Below are 16,078 nucleotides of genomic sequence, written 5' to 3' on the forward strand. Positions count from 1 at the left end.
ATTCCAAGTGTTCAAGGCAGGTGGGACCATGGGCCTATTGGTACTTCCAAGTTCCTAACCTTACAAGGGCACCAGAAAGGCATCTTTCTTTCTTTTCTCACTCTTATGAAACCATAAAAAACAGCCTTCTCACAATGGTGGGGGGAAAGTTGGTGGTGATAAGCAGGAGAGGGAAAGAAACAAGTGATTTTAGCACAAATTCTCCACTGCCCTAATGTCTGAAGAAGTACACTCTGGCCAGAATTCCCTGCAGACAGACCCAGAGACATTTTAACAATTCTTTTTTTTTAAGTTTATTTATTTATTTTGAGAGAGAGACAGAGAGAATGAGGGGGGGAGGGGCAGAGAGAGAGAGACAAGGAGAGAACCTCAAGCAGACTCCACACCTAGCATGCAGCCCAACATGGGGCTAGATCTCATGAACCATGAGATCATGACCTGAGCCAAAATCAAGAGTCAGTCATTTAACCAATTAGGTCACTCAGGCACCCCAGACTTTAGAATGAAATGTCATTCCCCAAACTGCACCCTTGTTTCTGGCAACTTGAGATGCCCAGAAATGCCCACCTGCCCCTCACATCCTCTTATAGTCACGTCACAATGACTAAATGAGATGGTGGCCTAGGGTGGGGAAAGGAGGAACTCGGACCCACCTCCACACTTTCCAGAGATGCAGAGCGGCGGAGCTGGCCTCTCCCAGTGGTCCTCGCCTGCTGTTCTGGTAAACATTTGGCTCCTGTTGCAGAGCCACATGGCTCAGGCTCAGGGCAGCTCCAGCGACCATACCATTTAGAGCCACTCACATACTTTGGCGGGACAGCACGCGAGGCAGCTGGAAAGAAAATATGAGGTTTGGTGGAGGGGGTGGGGAGGGACAGGGAGCGGATGGTCTGTGCACACTGCAGCAACACATTTCAAGATACGGAGTGTAGCTCTCACAGAGGCACACAGAAAATGTCTGGAAGAACACAGACAGCAGTTAACAGTGGTCAATCTATTCCTCAGGCAGGGAACTGAGAAACCCAGGCTGGGAGATGGAGACTTTCTACTCTAAACTCTATGTGCTATTTAAAGTTTTCTGAGCATACTGCTTTTATGTAGTAAAAGACTACTACTAATACAAAAAGACTTTTTGTTTACATAATAAGAGACTAATACTAATAGCTTTTTATACAAAGAAAAAAAACCCTCCAATATTCCAGCAACATACTGTTCTAGAGACCAGAAGGTCACTTCCTACCCTGCTTACTTCAGGACCCCATCTGGACAGGACTGTCAGGGAGCTGTGGGCATGGACCTCACACACAGCCAAGGGAGGCTCAAACTCTGCAGGTCTGAAGTCTGGGGCAAAGGCAGGCATGAGTTTTAGTCTGGGATTCATGAGAATCTCTTAAACCCTAATAACCCTTTGCATTTCCTTCTTCCCTCCTTACCTGTTCACATTTGTACACAATGTGACCTCTCAGGCAGAGAAGAAATGATACTGACTCTGTGAGGAATTTGGGTGAGTAAGAAACAGACTTGGAGAGGGTATCATGGGCAGCAGCCAGGACACGACATAGGTTCAGAGGGAAGCAGCCAGCATGGGCCAGTTGGAAAGAAAAGCATAGGATCCAATGAAGTAATTCCAGGCCAGGAAAACAGAATTTCACTGAAAGGTGTCATGCTTCTTTAAGTCAAGTACCACATCATTCCTTTCTTCCATTCCCCCTGACCTTGACCCCTGACTCCTGACCTTGAGACCACATCAGAGGAAGGGGCTGGGTCCAGCCTGGCCAACTGAAAGTACAGTGATGCCAGTGACAGACAGACACTGGGGATGAGGGAGGAGTTTTAGGGAGGAAGATGCCAAGTTCCATGTGGGATGTGCAGACTATGAAGTGACAGCATGACATTTAAGACAGCTGACAATATGCAGGGTGACTATAGCATGTCTCACCTCACTGGGACACTTGAAGGTAATCGTAAATTATACCAATCAGCCTGGGACAACAGGCATGTGATGTACTGAAGAGGAGGGCAAAGTTTCCAAGCCAGCAGAGAGAAAAAAGGAGGGAGCAACCCAGCAGTGTTCAGAAGGGGCAAACTATAAATATGGAGAAAGGCTCCTAACAGAGAGCTGCCAAAAGGGTAAGTGAAAGTCAGTGAATTTGGGCTCTTGCATATGAGCATCGTTTCTGGTTACAGAGAGGCTGTGGGCTGGCTGATGTGGGTGGGAGAAGAATCCTCCTTCCACCTTGAGGGGGTATAAGAAGAAGGAAAGTTGTATCAGGCAGGAAATGGGAAGCTGGGGCACAGTTGGGAAACCAAGTGCAGAAAAATCAGAGGGGCTCTGATGTCCCCTTGATCTGCCATGAAGGAAAGGAGTCTCAGGCCACACATATGACCATTTAATTGAGGACAGCTTTGAGATCTGAAAGAAAGGAAAAAGGCAAAGAAAACAAAAGAATTGAAAGAAGAGGGGGGAAAAACCACAAGTCCTAGAATACTTTCTTATCTCTTTGGAGAAACTGAGTGCATGCCAGAGATCTAGTTTTAAGTTTAGAAGCTCCACACATTCTCTAGCATGGGAGGAGCATATATAGTGTCAGGGACCCTGGGCATCGCCCTTCCATTCCTATCCACGATCACATGCCACATTCCCAAATCTTGTGTTAGTAAAGGCCTGTGGCATTCTTCACCTCTTTCAGAAGAACAGTGTCAGACAAAGTGACCAGCAAATGCCCCAGGGGTCATGCAGGGTTCTCTACACTATACCCAGGTGCCGTGTAGCCTTTAGCAGCCAGCTGAAGGAGCGGGTTCTGGCTACACTTGTATACAAGGGCCCAGTGCTTACAACAGGAAAACCGGAACTCAAATCTTGGCCACAGTTCCAAGATCTATGTGGGATCTTGGACAAATCCCTTCACACATCAGCCCTCAGTTCCTCATCTGAATAATGGGTATGATAATGCCACAGGATTCTGTGAGCCTGGCACACTGAAGACAACTGATGTGAGGTATCATCCTTTCCACTCCCCATTCCCCTGCCCCAAGCTCTCCCACTATTATCCCTGTTATCTGGTCATGCACCTGCTCTAGACCAAGGGTCTACTGTGGGAGGAGCCTGCTGCGGACCAGAAGGAAAAGAGCTCCCTCCTCGATCTCATCAATACCATACCTCCAACCTCAAACACATTGCCCCATGCCCTATTTCACTCACTGCCCAATACTCACCACAGGTAGCCAAGATGGGTCTGAAGCACATCAAGTGGCTGTCATTCACAGCCCAAAGTCCGGTGGAACAGGCACCGAGAATGTCCATCACCATCTTCTGACCCTCAACCCACAATCTACATGCCCCTGAGTGGACCTCTTTCCAAGCCCTCCCTCCACCTCCTGACCATTACCAAAGCCAGGGGGCATTCCTCCTCAGGATGTCCCTTCCATTTGGAAATTCTATCTTTGTCCCTCCAGCCCCATTCCCATGACAGGCATGTCAGCACAGCACAACACTACTGCCTGACATAAGATACATCTGCAAATGACTGCTGGTCATGTAATGGCTCCCACCCCTGGTCAGATCTTCCCAAGGCTGGTGGCATCCTATCTGTTCTGCCAACCTCAGTGGTCTAGATATACCTTATGTCTGCACTGAGCTTTCAAATCTTGAAACTTCAACTGCTCCACAGTTGAAGATATAAAGTTCTACTTTATCTTGTCAACACTTCATGCTGTAAGGACAGCACGCAGTATTATTTGACACCTGTGATACTGTGATTTATAATAAATATATATTTGGTCTTCACCCCATCCCTGGCAACCAAACCTGAGTTTATGTTAATGAGGTGACCCCTAGAATGCCCTTCAGAATGGGGGCTGGTTGCCTGGACACCCAACCATGTGATTAGAGGGTTAGAACTTTCAGCCCCACACCTGACCCCCAGGGAAGTGGGAGGGGCTGGAGGTTGCATTCAGTCATAAATGGAGGTTGCATTCAGTCATAAATAGCCAGTGGTTTGATCAATCATGCCTATGTAATGAAGCCTGCATAAAAACTCAACAGGATGGGGTTCAGAGAGCTTTTGGAGTGAACACACAGAGATTGGGGTAGAGTGGTGTGTGGTGAGAGGGCATGAGCTCTCCATCCTTTCCCCACACCTTGCCCTGTGCCCCTCCCTCTTCCATCTGGCTGTTCCCAAGTTCTATCCTTTTATAATAAAGTGGTGATTTAGTAAGTAAACTGTTGCTCTGATTTCTATGAGCTGCTCTTGCAAATGAATTGAACCTAAGGAAGGGGCTGTGGGAATCTCTGACTTACAACCAATCAGAAAGAGAGGCAACAAGCTGGACTTGTGACTGGCATCTGAAGTGGGGGCCATCTTGTAGGACTAAGGCTACAAGGCTATCTCCAGGGAGGTAATGTCAGGGTTGAGTTGCAATGTAGGACACCTAGATGGTGCTGGGGAATTGCCTGGTGTGGGACAAACTACCACGCATTTGGTGACCAGAAGTGCCAGAAGTATTCAGAGTGCTATGTGTAAAGGAAAGCAATAGAGCTTTTCCTCTCCAACACTATGGACAAATAAGGAAACAAAAGAAGAAGAAAATCCAATGTCTCATCCCAGTCCACACAGCTTGGCAGTCAGACAGTGGAGTTAGGATTTAATTCTCAGACCTACCAATATCCTTCAGTCTGAATACCACACTCCTGAAGGTAACAGATAAATAATGAAAAAAACTTAAGGTGAGTGGAGAAAGTCCTCTTACTAGATTCCAAGGAACTACTGTCTTCATCCGAGAGGGCAGCACCAGCATTTGATGACAACACTGCCACAAAACCTTCCTTAAATTCCTCAAAGTTAACCTGGTAAATGTAAGAAAACAGAGGTCAGTGTTACAACAGATCACATATGTAATACCTTAGCCTTTTGTTTATATTCTCACATGGAACATATTGCTGCCTTTAGCACTGAGAGCATTCATTTCATTTTTTCTAATATTCACTTAAGATTTTTAAAAATTTTATTTTGAGACCGTGTGTGCACACCAATGGAGGAGGGGTAGAGAGAAAGAATCCCAAGTGGGCTCTGTGCTGATGTGGGGCTTCAACAATCACGAACTGTGAGATCATGACCTCAGGCCAAGTCAAGACTCGAACACTTAACCAACTGAGCTACTCACACACCTCAATATTTTTTTTAAGTAGACTCCACACCCAGCACAGAACCCAATTTGGGGCTTGAATTCACAATCCTGAGATCAAGACCCTAGCCAAGATCAAGAGTCAGATGCTTAACTGACTGAGCCACTCAGGCACCCCTAAGAATTTTTTTAAATAGAAGAATAAGGAAAGCAAGCCAAAAACTGATCACCAACAAAACCCAATTACAAATTTTAATAAGTACATCAAACAACATAATTAGAAAATTGAACCAAAAAGGGGTATCTGATGATCATAAAACATTAATATACATAAAGAAAATATTCAGGCTATCACCACCCCATCAAGAAATGGAATATTGCCAGCATCCCAGAGGGGCCTCCACCATGGCTCCTTTTGATTAAATCACCCGCCCCCCTACTCTGACTTTTATAGTAATAACATCTTTGCTTTTATACATTTGTATGCATCCCTGAGCAATATGGCTTAGCTTTGCTTCCTTTCAAATTTGATCTAAATGGAATTATATGCATATATTCTTTTATCCCCTGCTTCTTAAAACTCAATATTACTTCTGTAATACTCATTCAAGCTGCCATGCATAATTCTTTTTTGCTGCTATATAGCATTCCATTGTTTAACGGTGTATTTACTAACTATTCTCCTGCTGATGGATATTCCCATTGTTTCCAGTGTCTGATTATTTACAAAAAAAACCAAAACTGCTTTAAACATTATTGCACATTTGTCCTTAGGAGTTTCTCTAGTGTATATGCAGAAGAATGGGATTGTGGGGTCATAGAATATGCATTTGAATCTTCTTGGTGAACTGAATCTTTTATCACTATAAAATGCTAACCCTCTTTAGTTCGGAAATGTTATTTACCATAAAGACTAGCTTTCTTCTGATTAGTATTTACATGCTATACCTTTCCATCAAATTTTAATAATGTTAGTTTTTTATATCCTTATATTTCTGATGTTTGTGAAAGCTTTATCTTTTAACTACTTAGTCTATTTACATTTAACATAATTACTGATATAGTTGGATTTAAATCTACTATTCTACAGTGTGCTTTCAATCTGCTTCTGCTTGTGTTTTCTCCCTTGTTTCCTCTCTTTGGATTTACTGACCTTTTTTTTAGGACTTCATTTTTCCTTTACTAAGTTATAGGTTATGCACTCTATTTCCATTCTCTTTTCCTTCATTCTAAAAATTACAATGTGCATCCCCAGCTTATCAAAGTTTACTGTTAGTCAATACTTTTACCCTCTTCCACGGCAATACAAAACCTATGTAACAATTTAATTTCATTTACTACACTCCTGACTTTCATGCCTTTGTTATCAATTGTTATACATTTTAACTCACTCTATTTTAACCTCCCACAAAATATTATTTTTGCTTTATATAATCAATGTTCATTAAGAATTATACAAATATTTACTGCTTTGTTTTTCGTTTATTTTTGTGTTTCTGACCTTCTGTCTAGGATAATTTTCCATCTATTTGAGGTACATCCTTTAGAATTTCATTTTTCTTAAGTATGCTGGTGCTAAGCTCTTTTTAGTTTGATTGTCTGAAATGTTTTTATTTAACTTTCAGTAAACTTTTTTTAAGTAGAAAAAATTTATTAAAAGAATAGTGGAAATGACCCAGATATCCATAAATAGAATGGGTAAATAAATTATGATATAGTCAGACAATGAAATATGATGATGGAAAAAAAAAAAACACTGACAGAGATATGATACTGGGTAAAAAAAACCCAGAGAGGATGTACTGAGCATGTACTGTGTATTTCCATTATATAAAGTTCAGAAACAGACAAAGCAAATCCATGGTGCTAGCATCAGGACAGCTGGTAGCCTTAGTGAAAGAGGGACTGCAAGGGACATGAGGAGGGATTCAGGATGCTGGTTACCCAGATGCACTCAGCATGGGATATTCATTGAGTATATACTTCTGATATGTGCTCTTTTCTCTATGGATGATTTAATAAAAGTCACACAGAAAGAAATCAACAGATGAGATTAGATAGGTCAAGAGGTCACCAGTAAATGCTGAAAAAGCAGGTTTGGGCTGTAGGTGCAAGCATGCTTCCCAAGTCTGGCACAGAACTTGAATGAGCAAAACTCTGTTGCTGCTGCTGAGCACTAAATGCAGCTGTCTGCTGAGGATACATGTGTTATTATGACCTGACATTGGATTATTTGTGCATTTGTTTATTTTTGTCTCTAGCATGTGATGCCACTTCTGGCAAATAGTTTATGGGATATGTTTGCCTCTGTATCTTTTCCTAACTGACCAGAATTCGTCTTTTCACTGATGCGTTCTTTCACCTTTACTCTTAAAGGACCTTGCTGAGTATGGAACTCAGGTTGCCAGCTGATTTCTACTAGCACACTGGAGATACCTTTCCACTGGTTTCCAGCTTCTGCTGTTATCTTTCAGAAGGCAGCTGTCAATCTAACTATGGCTCATTTTCAAGATACATCTATTTTTCCCAGACTTCTTTTCAAAAAAAATGATTAAACTTTTCATTTTGAGAGAATTATACATTCACATGCAGTTATAGGAAAAAATACAGAGATCCTGTATACCCATCTCTGGCTGCTTTTATGATGATTTCTCTGTTTACTTTCAGTTTTACAATAATATGGCTAGGTGTGGATTTCTTTGCATTTATGCTACTTGGAATTCAGTGGATTTGGGGAATCCCAAACCTGTTCTGGAAATTTGTTTTTTTAGCTATTATATGTTCACATTATGCCCCACCTCATTCACTCCTCTCTCCTGGGATTCCAAATAAAGGGATGTTGGAAGGTAGGATCTTTTCACTCTACCTTTACCTTCTCTTCTGTTTCTATCTTCATGCTATATTCTTGATTCCAGTTAATGAATGCTCTCCTCAGCTGTGTCTAATCTACATTGGTTTTAATTTTGGCCTGTGATCACACTTTTCGGTTCTAAAAATTGTATTTGGTTCTGTGTTCAGATTTGTTATATCATTTTTTAGAGTTTCCTCTTTCCTATAGGTATTTTCAAGCTTTTTAAAAAAAAATCTCTTCTCACACAGTAACCACAGTTGTTTGATATTTTGTTCGCAGTAATTCCAGTACCTCACATGCTGTGCACCTGCTTCTGTTGCCTTTATTTCCCCTGGTTCTTCCTCATCCTGCCTTATTTGTGTGTTGGCTATCCTTGATTATATGCTGGTTGTATTTGACTATTACTTAGGAATAATTACAGATCTTGAATGATGGCACTTTGTCAAGAGAGGTCTTTTATTTGCTATTGCCAGATGCCTGAGGGCACCACCTGGACAGGACCACCTTCAGATAAGTGAGGTTATCTAGACCACTGAGGGGACTACAAGTCCAGACAGCAAAAGACACAATGGCTGATTCAGATCCTCCCTTAAATTGGGGGCTGGTTTATCAGATTCTCTACCTTGGGTGAACCTGGGTTTTGACATATCTCCCTGGTCCTCTGAGGTCCCAAAGGCCACATCAATTTCACAGTTTCTCAACACTAATGGGGTTTTGTGTGATGAGCTTAACATCTTTCAGTATATGACTTATTAGAGATTTTTAGGTAATTCCTCACTGACTTATTTGCTCTCTTTTTTTTTTATAGTTTATTTATTTTGAGAGAGAGAGAGAAAGAGAGATCTGGGAGGGACAGAGAGAGAGAATCCCAAGCAGGATCCACACTGCCAGCGTGGAGCCTGTTGTGGGGCTCAAACTCATGAACTGCGAAATCATGACCTGGGCCAAAATCTAGAATTGGACACTTAACCAACTGAGCCACCCAGGTGCCCATGACTTGCTTGCTCTTTACCATTTTCAAGATATTTGTTTTTATGATTTTGTTCAGCAGTTTTTAGTAGCCCATACGGGAAGCTGGCCTGAGTTTGCTAACCTGCCACTACCAGAATGTTTGAAGCCTGTTCATACTTTTTTTTTTTTAGGACTACATACATTCCATCATATGGATCTATCTTAATCAATCTCATGTTAAAAAGGCTGTTTCCAATGTTTTGCTATTTGAATTACTGCTAGAATGAATATCTTGCATATATGTCACTTCATATGAAGATAGACATTGTATTTCTGTCATTATCACATCCCTAGCTTCTGCATGTTGCCTAGCACATATTAAGTGCTCAGAAATACTTGTTGAATACACGGAAGTAGAACGAAATGACAATTTTGCTTGATCTAATCTCTGATTTCTATTGTGTCTTTGATAACACTCATCAGATGACTTTCTTCTAACGATCAAATAGTAGTGATATCTGATTGCCAAGTGTATTGCCATTTTATCTGATACTATTCTAACTGTGCTTATATGTGTTTCTGTGTCTTTTTCCTTCAATAAAGTGGGAAGAGCAACCCCATGGCACTAAGGTGCTTCACAGAATAGGACATACCATCATCTCCGTATAATCTCAGACTCACTCATCACAATGAAGAGGCTGGACAGTGTGATCAAGAATCACTTTCAACTTTAAAATTATTTTCAGTAATACAATGTCAAGAATTGTTTTTCTAAGTATATGCACCCCTATGTTTATTGCAATAAACATAGCAAAGATATGGAAGCAGCCCAAGTGTCCATCAATAGATGGATGGATAAGGAAAATGTGGTATAGATAATAAAAAAGGAATAGCTCAGTCATAAGAAAGGATGAGATCTTGCCATCTGTGACAACATGGATGGACCTAGAGGGTATTATGTTAAGTGAAGTAAGTCAACAGAAAGCAAATGCCATCTGATTTCACTTGGGATCTAAAAAATAGAATCTAAAAAATAAAACAAATGAATGAACAAACAAAAAGGCAAAAACAGACCCATAAATACAGAAAACATGGTTGCCAGAGGGGAGGGTAGTGGGAGTACTGGCAAAATGAATGCAAGGAAGTGGGAGATATAAGCTTCCAGTTAAGGAATGAATAAGTCACGAGGATAAAAGGAACAGCATAGGGAATATAATCAATGACACTGTAATGGCATTGTATGGTGGCAGATGGCAGCTACACTTGTGGTGAGCATGAGATAACATATAGACTTATCCAATCTCTATGTTGTACAACTAAAACTAATATAACACTGTATGTCAACTATATTTCAATTAAAAAAATAATTATTTTTTTGTGAGTAAAATTCTCTTTCTGCACAAGTTTAAAATATTCAATGTAAGGTCCTCACTACTAACAAAGAAAAAAGAGAACTTAACATAAAATGCACATGGAAATTCCCCACACTCCAAGGGAATCAGATCAGATTAATTTCTGGCTTGAAACCAGACCTTGATAATGTTTCCTTCACAGGAAATAGGAATTAAAAATGAGCATAACCTCAGTGCATTAAAAGATTACCTTGTTAATTAAAATTAATGTTGTTTATAATATTGTTATTCATTTTTATAACTGGATTACTGTATCAATGACTAACATTTACAAGATGTCATATATTAGTTACTACAAGGAAACTGGATATGTGATATTTCAACTAAAAAGACAATCAATTCTTGTGGATAAAGGATTTATCTTGATTTTCTTTGAAATATCCTGAAATCTTCACCATTTGGTTTCTATCATGGTAAGTGGTTGACAACTATCTGGACATTTCTGGCTTGACACCAGCTTCCTCTAAAACCTCTACAGAATCCACCTAAATGCTGGCTGTGTAAGCTATGCCCCATGTGTGGGATGAAGCAGAGGAGCAGTAAAAGCTCTGAAAGCAGAAATAATCCACCATGACTATACAATCACAGAGGAGGTGGTACACAGTGTGGGGTGGGGTGGAGGGAGACAAATGCAGGGCCCCTAGAGGCATTGGCTGGTGTGGACACTACTCTTGAAATGTTAGAGAGGGAAGGAGGGACAACTTCAGATGAGACTCAAGAGCACTAAGGGCAGCAGAAATCTTCACCATAAGAGAGAGGAGTTGGGACAAACAGAAAGATGGATGAACACACACACAGAGCTTTATTAAGAGACGATGTTAATCAGAAAAGGTCAGGCTCCTGTCAATGCCTGTGAGTGTCTGTGTCTCCTTCTAACATACCTCCCCATAAAAGTGTGAGGAAAAACATCCAGCCTCCTGGAAGGAGTTATAGCTCATAGGAACTCTTTTCCAGGATACAGGTGATGTGGGAGAAACCAGAAATCTCAAACAACCCAAGCTGATTTTTCTCTTAACTGATGCTCCAATACTAATACTTTTTTTTTTCCCTATCATAATTTGATGTTTCTAAATCTTGTACCATTTCTGCACATACAAAGGATAAAGTGGGGGAAAGCTCTGGAATGATGTGATTGTTCAATCAGCAGAATCTGTCATCTGAATGTCAAGTTCTTCTTTTGGCTTTTAATTTTCCAAACTGCCATAAATAATCAAGAAACTCAGATCATCTGTTTATACTGCTTGAATAACCAGAGTGATTTTCACAAATGTGCCTTTTGCTCCCAAATACAATTCCAGGTGATATCAAGAGGGGCTAGAACATTATCACAATTACACCTAATTCTTAAGTCCATAAAAAAAATCAGGAATAGAATGAAGAGAGACAGAGAAAGAGTGTGGTCAGATTAATTGAGCCAGAGCTCCCTAAGAGGGAGTAACAGTATCCTACTGGCAGGCATTGGCAATATGGGGCAGTGGGTGCTTTGGGGAAGTAACAAGAGGTACATTTCATCTGGACTCTCTCCCTATGCTGGCAGTGAGGGATTTTTTTCTTGTTTTTCTGCATTTGTTTTTGTCCAAGAGCCCATTCAGGAAAATCTGCAGGCTGGATTTTTTTTTTTTTTTATCATTCAAAATAAAAATGGTTTCATTGATTTGTCTGGAAAAAATGTTCTTCCTTCAAAGATGACCAACGAGATAACAGGCACTGTTTTTAACACTAAAACATTAACATCTGGACACATTTAAGAAGTAGGGACAAAGTAGGAGGTACTTTTCAGTGTTTCTGTCAGTAAAGCAAATTGTAGTCTAGATTCTAGATCACCATTCTAGATGACCTTGAATTTCCTAGCAAAAACAACTTGAGTTCATACTTTCGATCTGGCCTAGATGAAATTACAGGACACCTCTCAACATACGTATCTATGTTTTGTTTTGTAACAGTGGTGTGCAGTTGCTTTGTTCATCTGCTATAATGAATTTCAAGCTGTGTAATTTTACTAGACAGTCTGCCTTCAAGGTAGTTTGAAGTTACCTTTCTCTCAATGACAGTATGTCAGCTGCCCACAGATCCTTGTGTTTGTTTGTGAACCACATACCATTTACCCATACCAACCTTCCATCCCATCCCCCGCCCCCAATAAATCACTCAAACACCTTTCTGGAAAAACAAACCAAACCTCTGGAAGTTACTATGCTTTAAAAAAATAATCTTAGGGGAACCTGGGTGGCTAAGTCAGTTGAGCGTCCAACTTTGACTCAGGTCATGATCTCATGGTTCATGGGTCTGAGCCCTGCATGGGGCTCACAGCTGTCAGTGCAGAGCCTACTTCTCATCCCCTGTCCCCCTCTCTCTCGGCCCCTCCCCTACTCATGCTTTCTCTCAAAAATTAATAAACATTAAAAAAAAAGTAATCTTAAGGAAACTCTTGCTACAATGTAGAAGTGCAGCAGAAGGAAAAGCAGCTTTCCAGTTCCTAGTAACTCTCCTTTGGTCTGTCTCTTTAGTCAACTGATATTTCTCAAATGCCTACAGCTAACTATAGTATTCTGTGCTTTTCCTCATGAGAATGAAGTCAAATACCCACCCTGGCAAAGTGGTCATTTCCAAGAAGTGTTTGCAGAAGGATGGGCAGCTCCTTTTCCAGATGAAGCTTAAGGCAGAGCTGGGTCAGCTCTTCCCGGTCCAGAAAGCCTGTCCCTGTGGTGTCACAGCTGCTGTAGACTTCTTTGAGCTGTGAAACATAGTGGTTCTCTTCTTCTTCACCCATCCCATAGCAGGCTGGACATGCCAGGGGGAAAAGAGAAACAAGAGTACACTCTTATTGCCACATGCCACATTTTTTTCACTGCTACAATGAGCCTGGTATGGTGGCATCCAGGGTGCTCCTGTGAGACCTCTACAGGAAAGGCCAGAAACATGTGAATAGGAAGCCAGTCCTTGTTCAAAAGAACCAGAATTTCTTTGTTCTGTAAGAAAATATCTATTATAGAATAATCAGGAAAAAGAGATAGGTATAGAGAACTTAAAATCATCCAAAATTTCACCACCTAAAAATATCATTACTAATATTTTGACAAACATACATTCTAATTTTTCTCTCTATATATACAAGTATGGTATTTTTTTCCTTACTGGTATTTAATATACCAAATTACTAAATTTTACTAAATAAAATTATTTACAATAAAAAATGGAAACTCCAATAAAATATATAGAGGATGTTACTTAATCACAAAAGAAAAAGTATATGGATAATAACCATATAAAATGTTCAAATTAAAACAAAGATACTCTTTGCCACTGTCAAATATCAAGAATAAAAACCCCAATGCTAACTGAGGCTATCATCAAAGGGGCCTCTCACATATTTCTGGAGAAAGTGACAATTAAATGCCTTCTGAAATATACTTTGTATACCAAGAAATTTTTAAATAATTGTATTATCTGACCTAGTTATTTCACATACACAATATCTTACAGAAATTCCTTGTACTTCAGGACAAAAACGTAAAAGAAAAAATAAAATGTCCAACAAAAGAAAATAGATTGCTAAGTTACAGAACAATTATATGGCAGAATAGCCAACAGGCTTAAAAAACACATTTCTGAAAAATATTAAACAGCATAGGAAGTGCAGTTGATAAAATACCAAGCCAGGATAAAAACTTTATAATAATAATAGCTGGCATACGTACTGGTCAGTTCACATACAGAATTCACTTATGTCTGGAACAAATCTATCAAGAGACTTCTGCAATTCTTGGGGGGAAATATAGTAAAAAAAAATACACCAAAATGGTAACAGATGATTTTATGATATTCTACATTTCCATTTTCTATTCTCAACATTTTTATGTTTCTCAAAAAATTCTATAAAAAGCGAAACACTTTATAACTAGAAAGATGTTGCTAAGCCGTGTAAAACACTGAGGTCCTAAAGATACTAGGATGAACCATATGATATTGCCAATACTGGAGTTTTCTGACCAACAACAATGGTGACTTCACGTTGGTCAGCATATTATACAGACACAGGACTGTGGACAATTCTGAAAAGAGATGTGATAAGTAAACAAACATGGAAAACTGATCAAGCTCATTAATCATCAAACAATTCATAAACACGAAACAATAAAGTAACATCTCTTACTAATTAAGAAACAGCACACAGGGCGCCTGGGTGGCTCAGTCGGTTAAGCGTCCGACTCCGGCTCAGGTCATGATCTCGCGGTCCGTGAGTTCAAGCCCCGCATCAGGCTCTGTGCTGACTGCTCAGAGCCTGGAGCCTGTTTCAGATTGTGTCTTCCTCTCTCTCTGACCCTCCCCCATTCATGCTCTGTCTCTCTCTGTCTCAAAAATAAATAAATGTTAAAAAAAAATTAAAAAAAAAAAGAAACAGCACAATAAATGCCAATTCTATAAAGATATTATTTTTAATGTCAATGGTATTTGCCCATGCATCATCCACGAGGGGTAGGGAGGTCTGCATCAGCACAAAACCTGTATGAAGGATTGAAATCTGTTCATATCAATCCCCTCCTCCCTCCACCAAGAGTATCGTCTTACTCAGGGAAACAGTAAAATCAGTGATGTAAAAAAACTGACTTTGAATAGAATCTCCATTATGATCTTATAAGGTGAACTGCCTTCCCTGAGCTCCTGATTAAACACCTGCTGATCAGGTATAAAGACTGCCAGCATCTCAGCCTCAGGTGTGATGCAGGAGTGAAAGGATGACAGGCCTGTTCTATCCACTCATCAAATTATGCGTGCATTCCTAGAAAGAAGCTTGGGGAAGTGATGAAAGGGCATGGATAGGTGGAGCTCTGAACACCTGCCTCATCCCGGACAGTTTTGACTGCAGAAACAACATGGAGTAATATAGATATACATGTAAAAACATCAAGGATAAATCAGAAAACTAAATACCTTTACTAACTCAACATCTGTCACACTTCTCATCCGAGGTCAGTCCCCCACCTAAGCTGGGAGCTCTGTCCTTTTGCAGACAACAGCCACCTGTGGTGAGCTGCATACAACTACTGATATTTGCCAATGCTTATTTTTGATAAGCCAGAAGTAAATGGACAGGAGAACATAATGGTAAGAAAGACAAGTGGCAAAATTCAGTATGTGAAAGAGAGTCAAGGAATTAGGGTGAGGATGGTGAGCAGTGACTAGGAGACCCTGACTGCAGAACCTACCACACACCCACACTTCCCCAGGCAGATGTTCCCCCCACCAGACGCTCTCCCTGTTGCCTTGACTACTAACTATCCTCCCAGCCCCCATCCACCACCACCTGGCCATGCCTCCACAAATCATGAACACACCTATTGTGAAAAATCCTCCAGTTTTTCTATTTTACTTTTAGTCGTAACCAATTCAAGCAATTAAAAGTATATAAACAAAAACAAAACAAAACAAAGCAAAACAAAAGCCCAACTCCACTCCCAGAGGTAAGCACTGCTTAGAGTGTAGGCTTTCAAATTATTCCCAAGTCTACGAGGTAGATGAACACACAGACCTATATAAATAGATAACACACATAGATATGCATGTTTTTATATAAGTGTAACACCATACATGTTATTTTGCAACTTTTTTTTTAATTTTGAAGAAAGAGAAAGTGTGCATAAGTGGAGGAGAGGGACAAATGGGAGAGAAAGAGAGAGAGACAGAATATCTCATGCAGGCTCCAGGCTTAGCTCAGAGGCCTACTCAGGACTTGGTCCCA

The 16,078-nt window shown here is 40.4% G+C and overlaps 1 protein-coding gene and 1 long non-coding RNA gene across 3 annotated transcripts in view; one reads left to right on the forward strand and one right to left on the reverse strand.

Annotated features, from left to right (window-relative positions):
• Positions 1 to 16,078, reverse strand: part of NINL (ninein like) — a 173,102-nt gene that overhangs the window by 91,482 nt on the left and 65,542 nt on the right. The window contains exons 2-4 of the mRNA XM_049650110.1: positions 12,926 to 13,119; positions 4,750 to 4,846; positions 654 to 832 (exon numbers count right to left, since the gene is read on the reverse strand). Coding sequence (XP_049506067.1) covers positions 654 to 832; positions 4,750 to 4,846; positions 12,926 to 13,108 — 459 coding nt within the window. The 5' untranslated portion in view covers positions 13,109 to 13,119. The remainder of the gene's footprint in view (positions 1 to 653; positions 833 to 4,749; positions 4,847 to 12,925; positions 13,120 to 16,078) is intronic.
• Positions 772 to 10,238, forward strand: LOC125936183 (uncharacterized). Of its 2 annotated transcripts, none has more exons than XR_007461955.1 (3): positions 772 to 850; positions 1,467 to 1,504; positions 9,530 to 10,238. It is a non-coding gene; the product is annotated as an uncharacterized LOC125936183 (long non-coding RNA). The 2 variants fall into 2 exon arrangements; XR_007461954.1 differs by lacking the exon at positions 9,530 to 10,238 and adding an exon at positions 1,983 to 2,404.

This window comes from Panthera uncia, assembly GCF_023721935.1.
Source record: "Panthera uncia isolate 11264 chromosome A3 unlocalized genomic scaffold, Puncia_PCG_1.0 HiC_scaffold_11, whole genome shotgun sequence".
Taxonomy (NCBI): Eukaryota; Metazoa; Chordata; class Mammalia; order Carnivora; family Felidae; genus Panthera; species Panthera uncia.